Source organism: Macadamia integrifolia, unplaced genomic scaffold (assembly GCF_013358625.1).
Source record: "Macadamia integrifolia cultivar HAES 741 unplaced genomic scaffold, SCU_Mint_v3 scaffold1828, whole genome shotgun sequence".
NCBI lineage: Eukaryota > Viridiplantae > Streptophyta > Magnoliopsida > Proteales > Proteaceae > Macadamia > Macadamia integrifolia.
In genome coordinates this window covers 32,544-49,874 of record NW_024868371.1, presented here as the reverse complement: position 1 = coordinate 49,874, position 17,331 = coordinate 32,544, and the positions used below count along the sequence as shown (strand labels likewise).

The 17,331-nt window shown below is 39.1% G+C and overlaps 1 protein-coding gene across 4 annotated transcripts in view; it reads right to left on the bottom strand.

Moving 5' to 3' along the window:
• Positions 1–4,957: 4,957 nt before the first annotated feature.
• The window catches only part of LOC122064936 (polyamine oxidase 2-like), a 15,035-nt gene continuing 2,661 nt past the window's right edge, over positions 4,958–17,331 (bottom strand). For 2 of the 4 annotated variants that reach the window (XM_042628722.1, XM_042628723.1), the window contains exons 4-10: positions 17,006–17,119; positions 10,318–10,405; positions 9,876–9,961; positions 9,675–9,777; positions 6,897–6,994; positions 6,401–6,830; positions 4,958–5,605 (exon numbers count right to left, since the gene is read on the bottom strand). In XM_042628722.1, the coding sequence (XP_042484656.1) occupies positions 5,303–5,605; positions 6,401–6,830; positions 6,897–6,994; positions 9,675–9,777; positions 9,876–9,961; positions 10,318–10,405; positions 17,006–17,119 (1,222 nt within the window). In that variant the 3' untranslated portion in view covers positions 4,958–5,302. Of the gene's footprint in view, positions 5,606–6,084; positions 6,288–6,400; positions 6,831–6,896; positions 6,995–9,674; positions 9,778–9,875; positions 9,962–10,317; positions 10,406–17,005; positions 17,120–17,331 lie in introns of all 4 variants that reach the window. The other 2 variants (XR_006135861.1, XR_006135860.1) reach the window with 2 other exon arrangements.

The window sequence follows — 17,331 nt, the reverse complement described above, 5'->3', positions numbered from 1 at the left end:
GTGCCTTTTTTTTTTTCCATCAAAAAAGAAATAAGCATTAAGAAGTAGGGGGAGGGAGGTTAAAGTTTGATTAGATATCCATCAGTTCTAGTCCTAAAGGCAAACTGGTAAGCCACCAAAACCTTCGACTTTGTTTCATCAAATTAAAGTTATCCAAATCCCAAACTCGATATTTGGGATCCAAAAAGGGGGGATAGTGTTATCTTCTGTAATGGTTTTATGTTGAAACATACCATTGAGTACAGGTGATGTTCACGACACTTGTGTGCAATTTGGGGACAATGGGAGGGGGGTGGGGTTTGAGATGCACAATGGGGGGTTCTAATGGAGAGAGAGAGAGAGAGAGAGAGAGAGAGAGAGAGAGAGAGAGAGAGAGAGAGAGAGAGAGAGAGAGGGTTGGCCCCATCATATTTCATAATGCTTTATTAAATTACTTTCAAATCTTTTTTGAAAATTATTTTTTTATCCCTGTATCAACTAATTTTTAGGAATAAGAAAAGGGGCAAAAAAGCTAAGGTTATATAGTCTTCTTGTAACCAACTTTGGTGACAACAACTCTCTCTCTCTCTCTCTCTCGCTCTCACACACACACACACACTATATATATATATATATAGAGAGAGAGAGAGAGAGAGAGAGAGGAAAGAGAACCTTGTCCACTTGCTGGCCACTGGTCAATGAGTAGGCCAATGGGAGGCCGCACGGAGGCATGTGGGTGGGCGTACAATGTCATCTTTTCATGTTCGCCTATGTTTGGGTATAGAGACATGCAAGCAAGCACGGTTCTTTTCTACTATATATAGGGAACAGACGCTCCCTAGTCGCACGGCCTCTGTGCAAACACAGGGACTATGAGAGAGTGCATATGTGCATAAGTAAGGGTTGGGATTTTGGGGGTGGGGGTAATCATTTTTCCGTCCTTAGTGTCTGGTTGCAAGGGCTATACTGTCACACACATTTTTAGTGGAAATACGCTTGTGTGAAGCCTTAGCCAATGCTTGACCAAGGCAAGCCAAAGCTCATTGAAGCCATCTTTACAATCATCAAACTGACGAAACAACCCTTATCAAAGCACACTCGGCCTAGCCCATTTTCCCAATCATCCATCATCATGTAGCCATCATTGTGCCACAACAAAGCCACACCAAGCCAATTGTCATGCCTACGCCCAAGGTGTAGTAACAAGCCCTACTCGAATAGCCCACTGTGCAATCGAAGGTTTTCCATGCCTAAGGTTCATTCGCCCATGTCAGTCATTACTATCACACATGGTGTATTAGTAACTGCCACCAACATGGACAGACATTGCTCATGTGCCACTGCAATGCCCTAGCATAGCGGGTGTTAGAAGCATCATAAGAGAAAACCTTTGGTTCCACACTAGTGCACCACGACGTCTTCTGCTAACCGTGGTCCCCATCAATAACCAAACCTACGATGAAAACACTCTTCGCCCACTTTGACTCAGAGTGCCCACCCATGGGATTGACCCAGGGAGCACCTGTGATGATGTGCATACACAACCAGGCCAACACTATAAGCCATACTTGTGACAACAAGTTAATGCTTGTGGCCTGTCACGATGCCATGCTAGGAGCCATGGCACCAAGAGGGTGAGACACACCACCCCTCCTTAAGGTAGGCCTTAAGATTTTCATGGTTTTTCAGAAAGAGACATGGACCCCCTCATTTTGTGATATTGATAAATGAAGGAACATCACGAGACAAGTGACTCTCTCTAAGGACAACCATGCCCACCTCAAACATCACAAAGAGCTATCGTTGAGCCACCAAGCACACCCCAGGAGTGTCAGCCCATATACCACGACTATGCCAACATAATGGCCATGACAACGCAGCAACTAGGGAGTGTTCATTTCTTATATATATATATATATATATATATAGAAAAAAGTTGGGCACATTATTAGGGTCCTAGCATGTGTCATCCTCTCTCCTTCCCCTTTGGAAAAGACCCGCTTGCCCTCCTTTGTCTAGCCCTATGATTGGTGCATGCTGCAAGCATATTGAAAGCTGGTAGCATGCCCATCTCTCTCCCTATATATATGGCATATTTTGTTAGCTCAACCAAATATGTTTGTCTAGTTAGCCTAATAATTTGTTACATGGCACGCCAGTCTAGTTAGCCTAAGAATTTTTCACATAGCACCTCAGGTGGAGTTCAAATTTTGTCGATAGATGGATCACAAGGTTCCTTACGCACATGAGCACATGACTATGACTATGACTATGACTATAAGAAAATGCACAGTATTAGCTGGAATACCATAGGCATGCCACATGCATGGACATACATAGGGATGCACGCCAATACAGAGGGGAGTTTGTAGTTAAATTTAAGTCTAAAATTTGATAAATGGTTTATCACTTTATTTCCCTATAAGTTGTTGTGATTGGGGCTATTAGGGTTACTGTGAATTCTTGTAAACAAGGAAAAGAAGAGAAAGAAAGCATGTAACCCTTTCTCCATTGTTAGTGAAAATTGCTCTCATTTCTCCCATGGACGTAGGTACCTTGTCGAACCACGTAAATCCTTGGGTTGCGATTGTATGTGATTGCTTCTTCTTTATATTTATTATGTTTTTTGGATTGTGAATAAGTTTCAGTTTCTACATTATCTAGGTCATTTAGTGTCTCCCAATAGTCTAAATTATTACATCATTCTGTTTCACTGTAAATTTTTATGGACATGAAACTTGATGGTCCTCAAAGGGACATTTTTCACATATATACTATGGATATGACAATCTACTAGGCTCTGAGCCCTGGTTCTCATCGTAAGATCTTGAGGAGCCCACAAAAATTTATGGGAATCTCAATGTCATATCATATATCATAATATAACACATTAAACATGTAATGGTTGGACTCTAGTGTGGTTCCGGTGCCTAGCACATTGGAAGCAGTGTCGGCTAGTTGAAGTTGATGCCTAGAGGTTTGAGGATTAATTCCATCTACATGCCGATGTGTGTGTGTGTGTGTGTGTGTGTGTGTGAACACCAACCCTATAACCACTCATCAATGGCTGGGAGGAGTTGGACACACATCTCTAGGTATTGGCAGGACTTGGGATGCATGTCCAAGCTCTCCTAGCCGTTGGATGGTGGTTGGAGGGGAGCTAAACACCCAAGTAGTTGGAGAGGAGCTGGATCGTCTGTGTCACTTCTCTTTTATTTTGGGGAGTGTTGAATGACACCTCTATAGGTGTATTTAGAATTCGAAACAATTTTTTCTTCCCCTCGTGTGAAAGAAAATAATGATGAATTAAATTAGGAAATAATTCACATCTTTAATTATAAACATTCTAAGATTTCGATCCTAGCTCTAATCGCCAAATTATGAGCTAATCATATGTAGTCTCTATCTTGTTTCAAAACATTACATTCAACAATCTTTTTTCATGGATTTGATATCCAAAAGAAGGTGAAACAACTCCCACAACCATTTGGTTACATAATCCTCTTGCATACAGCCTCATCACTCAAAGTAATTTGTCCAAGCATCTAGAATTGTGGCCCTTGAAGCATCTGTCTTGCCTCTGTTTCTTGAGCATTCCCTGCATAGCCATAATCCATAGAGACGGATAAAAAATGGTTTTGAGAGATTGTGACAGATGCCCATCCAGTTTGACCTGAGTCACTTTTGAAACTCTCATCACAAATCAATAAGAAAGTCCCTTTTCAATTATCGCCAAATAAATCTTTTTTGGACAGAGACATGGTGGATTTGGGAACCTCTGGGAAAATGCTTTGAATAGGAAAAAGTTGATTTCAAATATCCATTTAAATGTTACTTAGAAGTTGACACCTTTTAGTTGTCCTTTGTCTTATCTTCGAAAGTTTTTTAAAATAAGGTATAAAAGTGTTATCAAATAAAAATTGAAAATGACATGTCATTATGCCATTATCAAAATGTGTCATTGTCATGTACATTTTTTTAATACACACGTAAAATGACATTATTGCCCCCTTTAAAAAAATCATACTAAAAGGATAAACAAATGAGGTTACAAATTATTTGACACTTTTTGAAAATTTTATCATTTTGTTAAGGTGTTTATTGGAATCTTACTAACATCCAAGCCACCTGAATTTTGAGGATGATCAATTATTTCAGATCAGATATTCGTAAGTTAAATGTTACAGTGATCAACTGTTGCAGATCACATATTGATGCTGCTACCGGTAATCATATGAATGTGGATTTAACCATGAAGTTGTCATAGGTGACAAAAGAAATTGATTTGTACGTAATGAACCTCACTCTAGACTGGGATAAATCTTAGATAATTAGAGTGGGAAAAGAAAAAGTTATTCGTTGTAGGGACCACACGAACCTTGATTGCAAAAAAAGCACCAATCCATTACTGTTTAAAGCTCGCTCTCTTTCCAGTTCAGGCTTGCTTTCTGTTTGGCTTAGAAAGCCTTGCAATACTGAACAAGGGAAAATTAGGAAGCTCAAGTTGGTGATGAGAACAAGGGGATGATAACCGAAGAAAAAAATGAAAAAAAAAAAAAAGCAACTTAGAGCCTCGTAGCACATAAGGCTCCCACTGCTGCTGCGTTTGAGAGGGACAAATGTATACAGCCACAACCCCTTACTTTGTAGGAAAGATTATTTTCAAGTTTCAAACCGAAGACCGACATGCAATAGTGTAACTTGATAGTTGTGACCTTGCCCAATTTTTTTTAGAGTAAACAATTTCCCCCCTTCTAAGCTGACCAATAATATATATATTTATATATATATATATATATATACCCCCTACAGCCCTACTTCACAGGAGATGCTATTTACAAGTTTCAAACTGGTGACCAATATGCAATAGTGCAACTTGCCTACTGCACCACAAGCTTACCCACTTTTTATAGAGGAAATAATTTCCCCCTTCTCACTGACCAATAATATAAGAGAGAGAGAGAGAGAGAGAGAGAGATTCTTTGAAGTCCATATGCCAATGTCATTCCCATCGTCTTCGTGTATATTCTCATACAGGTATAACCTATAATACCTATATCTATGTCTATACATACGATGAATGCATTGAAAAGTCCTATGTTCTCACCCTCTTTGGCAAACTAAAATGAGTACATAAATATATCAATTGTCTACAGCCCTAACTCAGCTATGTCACACAATAAAGGACCAACACATTATCCCAATCTTGAGAAATCCAAGGAAAACGGATTATTTTCCTATGTGGCACCCAATCCAAAGGCAATATCGTGTTAGCCAGACCCTATGTTGACATAGATCAACGGAGAAAAAAGGTTGGGAATGGTTACAGGCGAGAGATTAGCAAGGGTACCGACACATCCTCGCCCATGATTGGGTTCAATAAATCCAACTCTCCATACCGTTCCAAGACACGCATCCTGCAGTCCTCAGCAGCCAACAGTCCAGTGGAGTATGCTCCATGCACGGACCCTGGATAATTAATACTTGTAGCCTCCCCGGCAAAGAATAGATTGTCTACAGGGACCCGTACCCTCTCGTATAGGTTATGTGGTTTTCCAACTAAATCATAGGTGTAGGAGCCAAGTGAGTTGGCATCTGTTCCCCAGTGAGAAACAAGATACTGAATCTGCAAAATAAATCAATTTGGGAGTTATTACTCATATATGCAACTAGCTAAATGCACAAATTAAGAAATTGGGCTAGGCTTCTTGAGGAAATGGAGGCTTGCCAGTACTACCTGTAACTAGCTCATCAATCGTGAAGATGGCCCCCACATTATAAAGTGAGGAACAACTAAGACACCACAACAGAAGAGAAGAAAGGGGGAGCAGGGGGTTTACAACTAAAATAGATCTTCATGTTGGTTTTTTGACATGTCAAGAGGAAGCCAAAAATAATTATGATCTCCTTATCATCATCATCATCATCATCATCAGTTAGGGAGTTCTAAATCTACGCACTAGGTTGACTCTTTCACAAGTTTTTTTTTTTCTTCTGTCTTGCATAATATCATCTAAAGAACCAGCTACTTTACAATCACAACATGAACAAAAAGCCAAAATTTGATAGATATCAATAAAAATCTGACCCTGAGTTCCTACCCACCTTGTTCATCGTACTTTTTGTAACAGCTGGAAAACATATAGGTTATAGGAGGTGGCCTGGGCAAAGGATTCCATAGGTTAGGTTGAAAGCATTATTGGGTTAGTAATTCTCCAAACTTGGATACTTTCAGGTGTCACCTCTTGTATGGAAATCCCTATCGTCCACATATCTGCTCATTGATAAGCTAAGAAGGGCATGGTTTTCTAGACAATAAAATCAATTTGATGTTATTGACAGAAAACCTATACAAACAAAAAAAAAATGATGTTATTGACAGAAAATACTCAAATGGTAGAGGGTAGACAAAGTTGTTTACCGGCTCAGAAGCATCTGGAAGGATCTTCTTAAGTTGCATAAAAGCGAAACTAGCAGCAGCCTCATCTGTCATCTTCTCGATGTCTTGAGCGAGTTGACCTGCAGGCATATAAACAAGGACAGGATGTCCAGTTGCTTTATGGAGGTTTAGGAAGTAGCTGCATTCGTAAGAAGTTAAAGCAACCACACCCAGGAACTCCACATTAGGCCAGAAAACCTTGTCAAAGTGCAATGCTATCTTGTTCTCTATCCCAACACCAAGGTCAGCGATTGCATCTTCTTTCCAATCTGGTAGTTTTGGCTCAAACTTTATGCTCTTGGCTTTTAGAACACCAAGAGGAACTGCAATAACAGCTGCATCTGCTACAAATGTTCTTCCATCCTCAACTGTTACTTTCACTCCATTGTAACGACGGGCAATTTTTGTGACCCTGAAAGCAGATTTGAGGGTAAGAAAGCGCCAACTACAGAAAACAGGGTGCCCTGCCAATATATACCTATGGTTCAAACGTATGTCCAGCCCTTTGGCAAGAGTGTTTATAACAGGGCGATAACCACGGACCATAAGTCCATGACCGCCAGGGAGAAGTTCTTCCTGTAAGATAGAAAACAGATAAATAACCAATATAGAATGCAGCTTTCTGCTCACAAAAATATTAAGAAAACACATAGTGACTCTCGTGCAAATCCAAACAAATACTTCAACAGTGTGGACCTGATGCAGAACTGAAGACATATATAAGAAGGAGGTAGAGGGTCGACCATCACCATAGTGGCTGAGGTCGACCAGGGCTGCTTCTAGGGGCCCACGGCTTGGGCTATGATGGGGTTATTAGTTACTTATTAGTTTCTAATTTAGTTTCTATTTTCCGTCTTAAATTAGTTTCTAATTTCTGTTCTAATTTAGTTTCTAATTTCATTAGATTACAAATTTCCAGTTTTAGTAACTACATGTTGGTAGTTTATTTAGTTAATATTTAGAAACTTTGGGTTTCTATTCTTTGTAATTTTATACCCCATCATTATAAATAAAGAAGGGCACCATACTAAGGCCCACGATTTCAATTTGAAGAAAATTATGATGCTGCTGCTGCTGCTGCTGGCGCCGCTGGTCTCTGTTGGGGCTGTTCCTTGTGTCTGATCAAGGAAGGACTTGGTGTCTGATCCAGGTGACACCTTGCGGCGTGAAGTCCAGGAAGATCTTATTGTGTTTCTTTGTCATCATTACAATTTTTATTTGAGCCAATACTGTCGCTGCAACCAGGTATTTAATCTATTACTCTGCTGCCCAGAAATTCTGCAACTGGTTCCAATTGGCCTCCTCTAAAAACGGCAGTTCCAGCCCTCGGTTTGAGCCCAGATTTTGATCGATTGTTTATCCATATACTACTAAGGATCGACCTTAGTCTGGACTGTTTCTGAGGAGCCTGTAGAGAGATATTAAAAATCTCCCTGTTTTTGTCTTCTAGTGGCCTTAGCTTCTATTTACTGGATTCGACATCTCTGCTGTTATGACTGCTGATTTCTGGACTCCTGATCATACTTGAGAAGAACTTGAAGTGGTTAATACACTTATTCAGTTCCTGGTTTGATTCTAAAGACTGCTACTGGTTTTGCTTATTCACTGCGTTGCTGATCTGTGGAATTGATTCTGTTTTGTCTAATCTGTGTTGAAGTTGATTGCTGCCCTTACTTCTCAATGGACTGGACCTTCTAAATAGTAATCTGAGTTTTCATATGCTACTTAATATTCTGATATTGAATTTTCCTGAAGCTGTTGGGATCGACTGCAAGGTTTCAGAACTTGCTGTCCAGTTTTATTAGAATACTGTTGTTCGACTTCTTGGTGAATTTTTGTTGTTCTTTGGTTTATAAGTTCCTGCATTTTTGGGTCTGGTTTGGTTGTCAAATCCAGTACTACATCAAGACCTCACCAGTATAATGGATCAGCCAGAATCATTTTGGAAGACATAAGTACGAGTAGATGATATTGAGAAAATAAAATCAATTACGAAATGGAAATATCAATTCAGATTTATTAATGTGTACAGATTACTTGATGCAAATGATTTAAAAGATAAAAGAGGAAATATGTGAAAATTGGCAAAATATAAACAACACTACTACACATACTGACCTTTAAAATGACGTTATTATACTTACACAACTTGCCACGTGGCAGTATATGTAAATGGGTCCATATGATGGGAGTACCATGCATATGCCCCACTGGTCAAGTTCCCCAAAACAAATAGGGAAAGCGCCTCAAAAGTGAGTTGAAATCTGCACAAAGTTACAAGAATGCCATTAGATTCCATTGCAATGAAATGGCAATTCTTGCAATTCTATGAAACTTTGCAAGCACTTATGGCACATCCTGTGCCTGTTTTGGCCTGGAAATTGACCAGTGGATGTTAGATGTGTGAGAGATCCTCTATCATGTAAACACCACCCATGTACTACTACATGGCAGGTCATGAAGTATAAAGCCAGTTTCATATGTACCAGTCATGGTGACAATTAGAAGCTGTATTTCATTTTGCTCAGTTTAGGAAGTGGGCCTTCATTCGTAGCATGATCTCAAAGTTTTTCATTCTAATAAGTTCTGCATAACATTAAAATTAGAGGGCAATAGGTCCTTAGATTTCAAAATAATCTCTACTCAACTCAACTCAAACCAGCCTTATCCCAACTAAATGGGGTTAGTTACATGGTTCTTTCTCTCCAATCAGCCCTATTCAAAACCATAGTTGTTTTTAGTCTCAAGCTATCCATGTCTTTCCTCCCACTACTCCTAAAGTCATTTTAGGCCTACCCCTGACTCTTTTAGCTTCGTCTATATGATTCAAATCACCCTTCCATGTTAGAGCACTCAAAGGCCTCCCTTGCACATGTCCATGCCACCTCAAACAACTTCCCACGACTTATCATGCACCGAAGTGACTCTTAAATTAGCTCCAAATTCTGCAGGACATATTGAACTTCAATCCTAAGTACAGATTGTTGGGGGTGGGGCGGGGAAATTGCAGTATTCTTATGAATAAGAATCCCTTTAAGATCTATTTACCAAATGAAATACAAAGTCAGATGCAGTAATAATTAAGGAAAATGTACTCCCTCAAAAAAATCAATGATATAAGCCTAAAAGTTGCTGATATGGTATTTTATGTTTAATATATGGATTATAGTTGTAATATAATTTTATTCTACTCCATATAAGTTACAAAATGCAAGCCCCTTTTTTTAACTGATCTTGAAAAATATAAATTACCTACCTGATCCCAACATCTAAGTGAGATGGTATCTGCATCTGCAGCAAACCAACCTTCCATTCTACATAAGTACCACTGCAGTACCTTATAGGACAGTCCTTCTAGCCTGCAAACAAATTTGCACTTCAAAATTATGAAGACTTTATAATAGAAACACAACTTTGATAGGCACTGGATAAACACAAGGATTTTACATCATCTTACCTGAGATCGGGCCTCCTTTCAAAAACAATATCAAATGCACGGCGTATAGACATATCTTCACTTTGCTCTGCTCTTACTTTTTCTGTCTGCAATAATCAAATCCACAGTAACTCAGAAAACAAAGCCATAAATAAATAAACAAATTAAAAAAATAATTGCATCATTTTCTATGCAATTTAAGTGGGAGAAAGGAGGAACACTCATACTCATTTGAGGGAGCACTTTGTATCAAGTCCCACAGATGAGGGGGATTTTTCTATTCAGCCCCTTCACAATGGAAGCTCAAAGAGTCAAGATAGGAATGTAATATACGACCCAGCAACAACTGGCACATTCCAATTTTACCCAAAAAATAAAAACCCCCGAAAAAAACACATGTTTGACGGCATGCACACAAAAAACACAGCATACTGGCAACTGATGCAAGTATAAGAACACATGCCTCTGTTAAAATGCTCTCGAATGCTTGGCCAACCTTGGTCACTAGATCTTGTGGAACTTGATTCCCATCCATATCAAAAAGTGCATAGCTGCAAAATGGAACCATGGAAAGTTTGAACCAGCAGAAAGGAACAATGAGAAATTACAGACGATACACATGAGAAATCATCCATCTATGTTTATGTCATTGTCTTTCCTATACAGTATGAAATTCCAATATACAACCTAATCTACCATCCACAAGATAAACAAACACATGAGTGGAATATTCAGTGGGCCTGATTAATGTAGACTAGGGTAGGGGTCTAACCAATCTCAACTGCAGGAACTTTTTAATCAAAAAACCACCCCATAACACAAAAACAGTGCAATAACAGAATTGAACTAAATAGGCTAAGATCAGTCCAATCGATACCAATAAATCAACTAATTCTGCAACTGAAAACAACTAGGGTTTAAGGACTTAAATCCCCAGCTAATGATACCAATTCAATGAAAAATAAACCAGCAAGCAAACATCAATAATCAGAACAACTCAAACCAACATTCTGGACAGAGATTAGAATCGACCAGAATTGGAGAAATACTCATATCTCAAGATCCCCTGGTCTGATTGACTTGAGAACAAGGTCGAACCTCTCTCTTAATACACCCAACAATCGATCAAAAGGCGAACACCAATTCCAACACTTTGATCAAACACAAAGCACACTCAAAGAGCAAAACGCAAAAGCATTGTATTTTTTCATAAATCGTTGGAGGCTTAATGGGAGCCCTCTTCTTTATCTGTAATAATGATGGGGGTTGTATAAAATAGAAACTAACTTTAGTTTCCAAAACTGAAATAGAAACTTACAAAATAGAAGGTCCTCTAGTTACTAAAACTGGAAATAGAAACTAGGAATTAAAAGTACTAAAATTAGAAACTAAATAAACTGGATTTAGAAACTAAATAACCCCATCAATCCCCAACTAAAAAGGAAACTAATGAAAAAAAGAAACTAACTAGTAACCCCATACTCAATCTTAGAGCCCCTCTTTTAAACCCATAAAAGTGGCCTAACACTCCAAACCACATGGACTGAAGGCCCAACACATATACAACCCAACCCTAGGCTTATTCCTAATAAAACAAGCCTATTTTGGTTATTAATCTGCATCACTAATGTAGATAGATTCTTGGGCCGCAAGTGCAGCCGCAAGAGTCATAAGGGTGTTTGGCCTATGATCTACCATAAGTGGACCAGACCCATGGGCCATAGGGCCAACCAGCCTTGGCTAGGCCAGCCCATGTGGGCTGTGTGTTTTTGGCTTTGAGAGCCAGATTGTGGGGGGATAGCTGGCTAAAGATTCTTGTTATCCTTTTGTTTATTTACTTTTTAATTTTGTTCAGCCTTTCTTTTTACTTGGTTAAGACTCTAGTTTTCTTAGTGTGCTACAACAACTACAACTCAGCCTTATCCTCCTAGACGGGGTCAACTACATGGATCCTTGCCCTCTAATCAGCTCTATTTTTTGACGTCATACTTGATACAAGGCCTAAGGTATGCATGCTTCTCCTCACCACTTCTCCTAAGGTCATTTTAGGTTTGCATCTAGTTCTTTAGTTCCTTCAATCTGAATCAAATCACTCCTCCATACTGGAGGATCCAGAGGCCTCCGTTGAACATGACCATGACACCTCAAACGACTTTCTTGTAGCTTATCATGTACTGGAGCTATTCCCAATGCAACTCTAATATGATCATTCCTTACTTTATCCTCCCTAGTTTTACCACTCATCCATCTCAACATCCTTATCTCTGCTACATTGAGCTTATCTAAATAATGCTTCTTAACTGCCCAACTTCCCGCACCATATATCATAGCCGGTCGTATGACTGTCAAGGTTTAAAGCCGATACTTATTGGTCCATATAGTATCGGCTGATACTTATCGGTATCAGTCGGTATCGATACGATACTAACTAACAAGAGACCTTTTTTTAAGGAAGTGTATAAATACGTATTGAACCATATAGGCCGATACGACTCATTAAACCCTTGTGTGCAGAATTCGAACCAGAAATGAACCTCCTCATAGTGGCTTTTTTAAAACCTTTCTTCTCGCTCTTCTTTCAAACCAACCACTTAGGCTTTGACTAAGCCTTGAAAACCAATTCTAATCAAGGCAAACATCTTATGGAAAGACCAATCTACACTCCTAGATCTCAAATTGAAGAAAAAATGTCTAAAGCAAAGTAAAGATAAAGCTGAGTGGCCCTTGAAGATGAGAGGTAGTTGACTGAAAACTTGATGGAGGATTTTGAGGATTAAGGTAGAGGAGGACCCAGAATTGACATGGGTGATGCATGAGTCATGACATGAAGCAAGAGAGAAAGAATGAAGAAATGAGTAGTTGAGAGAAGCCAAATCTACAAGACCAACCTCAAGGCCTAGTTGATGTTGGTGATGGCTCCTCATGTCATCCACATGTAGGTAAGAGCAAGGTCAAGGAGCCTATAAGGCTTAGTAGAGCAACCAGTTTTAAGGGAATGTTTGACCACTTTGCAAAGAGTGATAAGGGTAAGAGGAAGAAGAGCCCAGATATCCGTGACATGGATCCTACTGCTTATAGGAGGGATGAAGGACAACATATGATTGAAGGGAGATTTCAGCCAAGGACACTGAGCAAAAAGATAGGCAGGGCAATCTCTAGACGGTTCCATAGTGCAATGATTCCACCTCACAAAGCCGAAGAATCCCACTTCAAGGCCTATGGTAAAGGAGATTCAACATTGTGGGCCAAATATTAAGGCACCCACATCTTATGAGATTGTTGGGCCTTAGTTAGATGACATTGTGAGAGAGGTGAAGGAGTATATTGAGAGGTTCAAAGAGAAGGGGCCTTTATATGGAGTGACCATCATGTGTGATAGGTGAAGGGATTATCGACCAACTTCCTTGTATATTGTGACGACTTGACGATCTTCCACAAGTATGTCAATGCATCTAACGATATCAAGGATTGGAAGCTATGGACATGGTTAGGCACAACGGCACTGGCCAATCCAAAGAAGTAAACGCGATTCTCCTATAAGTGGGAGACTCATTACCATAACTATTTTAGTATATTGTACTTATGCTTGGTTTGTGCAACATCATCCTAGTCGCTTCTATTCTTGAAAACCCTTTCAGTTATGAGTTTGAACCACCCCCAGACTCTTCATGGAAATAAACTTTTAATACATGTAAGAAACCTCATCCTTTATAACAATTTCAATTGATTACACTTATCTCACTATACACTGTTCTCCGTTTTAGTGTTTATACATGATGCATGTTATATTTATATTGTTTTTGCTCCAAAAGTGTATTTCCATGCGTATCTCCGATACGATACATCTCTTAAAATCACCTGACTGATATAATACCTAATACTGATACTTTAAACCTTGATGACTGTCCTATAAATTTTTTTCTTTAAGTTTTACATGAATATGTTGATCACACAATGCTCTGGATGCACCTCTCCACTTCATCCATCCTATTTTTATTCTTTGTGAAATATCATCCTCTATATCATCTAATTTATTTATGATTGAGCCCAAATGCCTAAATAATCATTTTACGAAACCTCCCTCTATATCATCTGTCCTTGTGTAACTAAAGTTATACACTATATACTCCGTCTTTGCTCTACTTATCTTAAAACCATTTGATTCTAACGTTGATCTCCACAACTCCAACTTGGATTTAACTCTTACTTTTGTCTGATTCACAAAAAAAAAATAGCAAAAAAACATACACCAAGGAACCTCATCTTGAATGTCTTTGGTTAAAGATTCAATGTTCCAAGATACTAATCTAATCCTACGTTTTTGGAGTAGCTTCTTAACCTGCATTCTTCCACGGTGCTAGAACCTTTGCCTACTTGTCACCGTATTTGGGAGCTGACATGGCACATCACTTACAAGGTACGCCCTAGCTAAACCTTGCTCCCTTTTCACTACACCAATTATTCTGATAGGGAACCCCCCTAGCATAACATTTATAATGAGGTTGTAGAATCCATGTAAAAGGGTTTTGATGTAGATAAGTCACTTGGGCTTATTTTATTGCAAATAAGCCTTGGGTTGTGTTATGTATGTGTTGGGCCTTTGATCCCATGGGTTTTCTTTGAAATTGACCACTTTAATGAGCCTACAATATGGATAGAAGGTAGGAAAACGGGATTTTATTCATTAGTTTAATTAGTTGCTATTTAATTCAATAAAGGCCCATTAGACCATTAGTTGGTTGTAAAGTCCTATAGGGACTATTAGTTAGTTAGTTCTACTCCATGTTGGAGTCATAAGGTCAAGTCCTAGTCCTATTTTGAATTCCTAGTTGTAGTAGGAGTGCCTAGTCCTATTGAGAAACTAGCTCCTAGTATTAGTATGATTGTAAACTTCCCCTCTATAAATAGAGAGGCATATGTCCCATTATTAGAGAGATTTGAATAAAAGAAAGTTTGCAACTAAATGCTTAGAGCAGCTGAGATAGCTGTGGGTGAGAAGCCCAGGCTGAGATAGCCACTTCCTTTATTCTCTTTCACCCTTCTCAATCCCCCATCTGTTTTATTCTTCTTTTTTTATTTTATTTGTTGTAACATTCAAGAGGTATAATTCAGATTTTGATAAAAGTCTCCAGAAATCAGAACCGATCAGCATCCTAGTGGAAATAGGAGAGAGATCGATCTCCTCGCTTTCTCTCTTCTGTACTCTATTCAGCCAGGTCTTCAATCAGGGTATTCCAGGCCTCATAAGGGTCTCACGATCCTTACCTAGTCACTGTTGGAAGCATTCAACTGCTGTTCTTGAAGGTTCTTCTCAGTTTTCTCTTTTAGGTCAGAAAATCAAGAAAGCTTGTAACTTCACAACCAGCAGTCAGAATCCTCTCAACTCTGGAGATTTTTGTACCCTCCCTAGGGACTATCTACGCCCAAGAGTGCAACTCAATCGGACTCCTACAGCCCTGGCCGCAGCTCTCTCTCTCTCTATCTTTATAACAGGTCTTTCTCTCTCCTATTGGGTTAGGTTTTGGGTTGGTTTTGCTCTTATATGAGTATTGTATCCTTGGGGATTTATTTGATGGTATTATTTCTTTGTTTCTTACTCTTATTTGTATTGTTTGGGGCTATAAACTGCGAAGTTAGTTACTTGTAATCTACTCCTGCATTAGGTTTGGCTAGGGTTTTTCTAGTGCCGGCTACCGACCTGATGCACCAAACCTCCTTTATTCGGGCTTGGGACCGGCAGCAAAGACTGGCGGAGTTTAGTTTTCTTAGGGTGCAAGCCTAAAAAAATTCCTTGTAAAAGGCTTACAGTACTTTCCTTTTTGTTTCAATAAGTTTGCACTATATGTAATTGGGACCTTTGAGTCTCCTCCCCATGATTTTGTGAATTAAAAAAACCATTGCTTTGTGCAAGGAATTCTCGAGAGATGCGGTAAGGTGAGAGGCCTTGGGTGAGGACCGGCAGCAAAGACTGGCGGAGTTTAGTTATCTTAGGGTGCAAGTGTAAAAAAATTCCTTGTAAGAGGCTTATAGTACTTTCCTTTTTGTCTCAGTAAGTTTGCACTATACGTAATTGGGACCTTTGAGTCTCCTCCCCATGATTTTGTGAATTAAAAAAAAAAAACCATTGCTTTGTGCAAGGAATTCTCGAGAGATGCAGTAAGGTGAGAGGCCTTGGGTGAGATGCCCTAGTCTAAGAGAGATTATCCATCTTTTCCTCCTCTTCTTTTCACCAATCGATACCCTATCTCTACTTGCATGTTCTGAGTTTTTTCCGTACAATTAAATGAAAGCAACTGAGGGGTATTGTTGGGCCTGAAATCTCCTTCAGATCATTAGAGAGTACCCTATTTGTTGCTACAATAGAAGAAGCCCCAACACAGACCTGCGGTTCTGTTTTTCTTCAAGTATTCTTCTGCATTCTCAGCTACACTGATCTGTGCATCCAACCACTTGTTGTTGCTGATATTTGGAGGACTGAATCAAAGCACAAGACACCCCTCCCCTTCGATGCTGATTTGGTGTACATCAGATGGCGAGGGTTGTCTATCTCAAAATACTTACTAATTTTGAACCTCATATCAAGAACTGAGATTTTGAGGACTGATTCTATCCAATAAGATCTCCACCTGAAGGTAATATCAGCCCTATCCATTCTCGATTAGTTCTGTTCTTGAAGGCAGTTTCTTTCTAGTTCTCGAACCTAAGTTTATGCTCTGTGATAGGCCTTGTTTGGCTGCTGTTTGGTTTATTCTTTGGATGGGATATCTTTAAACTTTGTTGGATATTGTCAAGGATTGTTAGTATTGGTTAACCCTATTGTTTATCTACTGTTGCTGAGACTGAACTTAGTTTCTGATCTGGTGGTGTTTAAGATCCTATTCTGGGGTTGAGTCAGTTGTGACTTAGCTTTACATTAAACCCCACAACGGAGTAGCACAAAACGTAAATCCAACAATCAACTAGATGGAAGATGCCAACCATCTAAAAAGTGTTTCAGGAAAAAAATCTAATTGATGGCTAAGATCATTTGATCTGGTTCGGGTTATTCTCTTGGGGCTAACAAAAGACCCCTCCAATTCTCCTACATGCAATCTAGCAGAAAATGCATAAAATTTATCATATTGACAGCAAACAGGATAAAACATCTTTACCTTTCCAAATCATGGTCATACAGCACGGAGTTATCACCGCTGGTACGGTAGAGTGGTAATCCCAGTCTTCCAATAATTGGTGCCAATGGATTCTCTTTGCAAACACCATGCAACCTGAAGCATGATGGAAGAGATGCAAATGTTTTTCAGAACTGGTAGGTGGTTTCCACATTTTACATCAAAAGAAGTGAGTTTTCTATACAATAACAATAATAGATACTAGATGGTGGTTCATATATTTCTTTCTACCATTTTATCGGATCTCATAGACTACTGATTCTAGTCTGCACATTTCATTTAAGTCATGGAATTTGAATCTTTTTCCA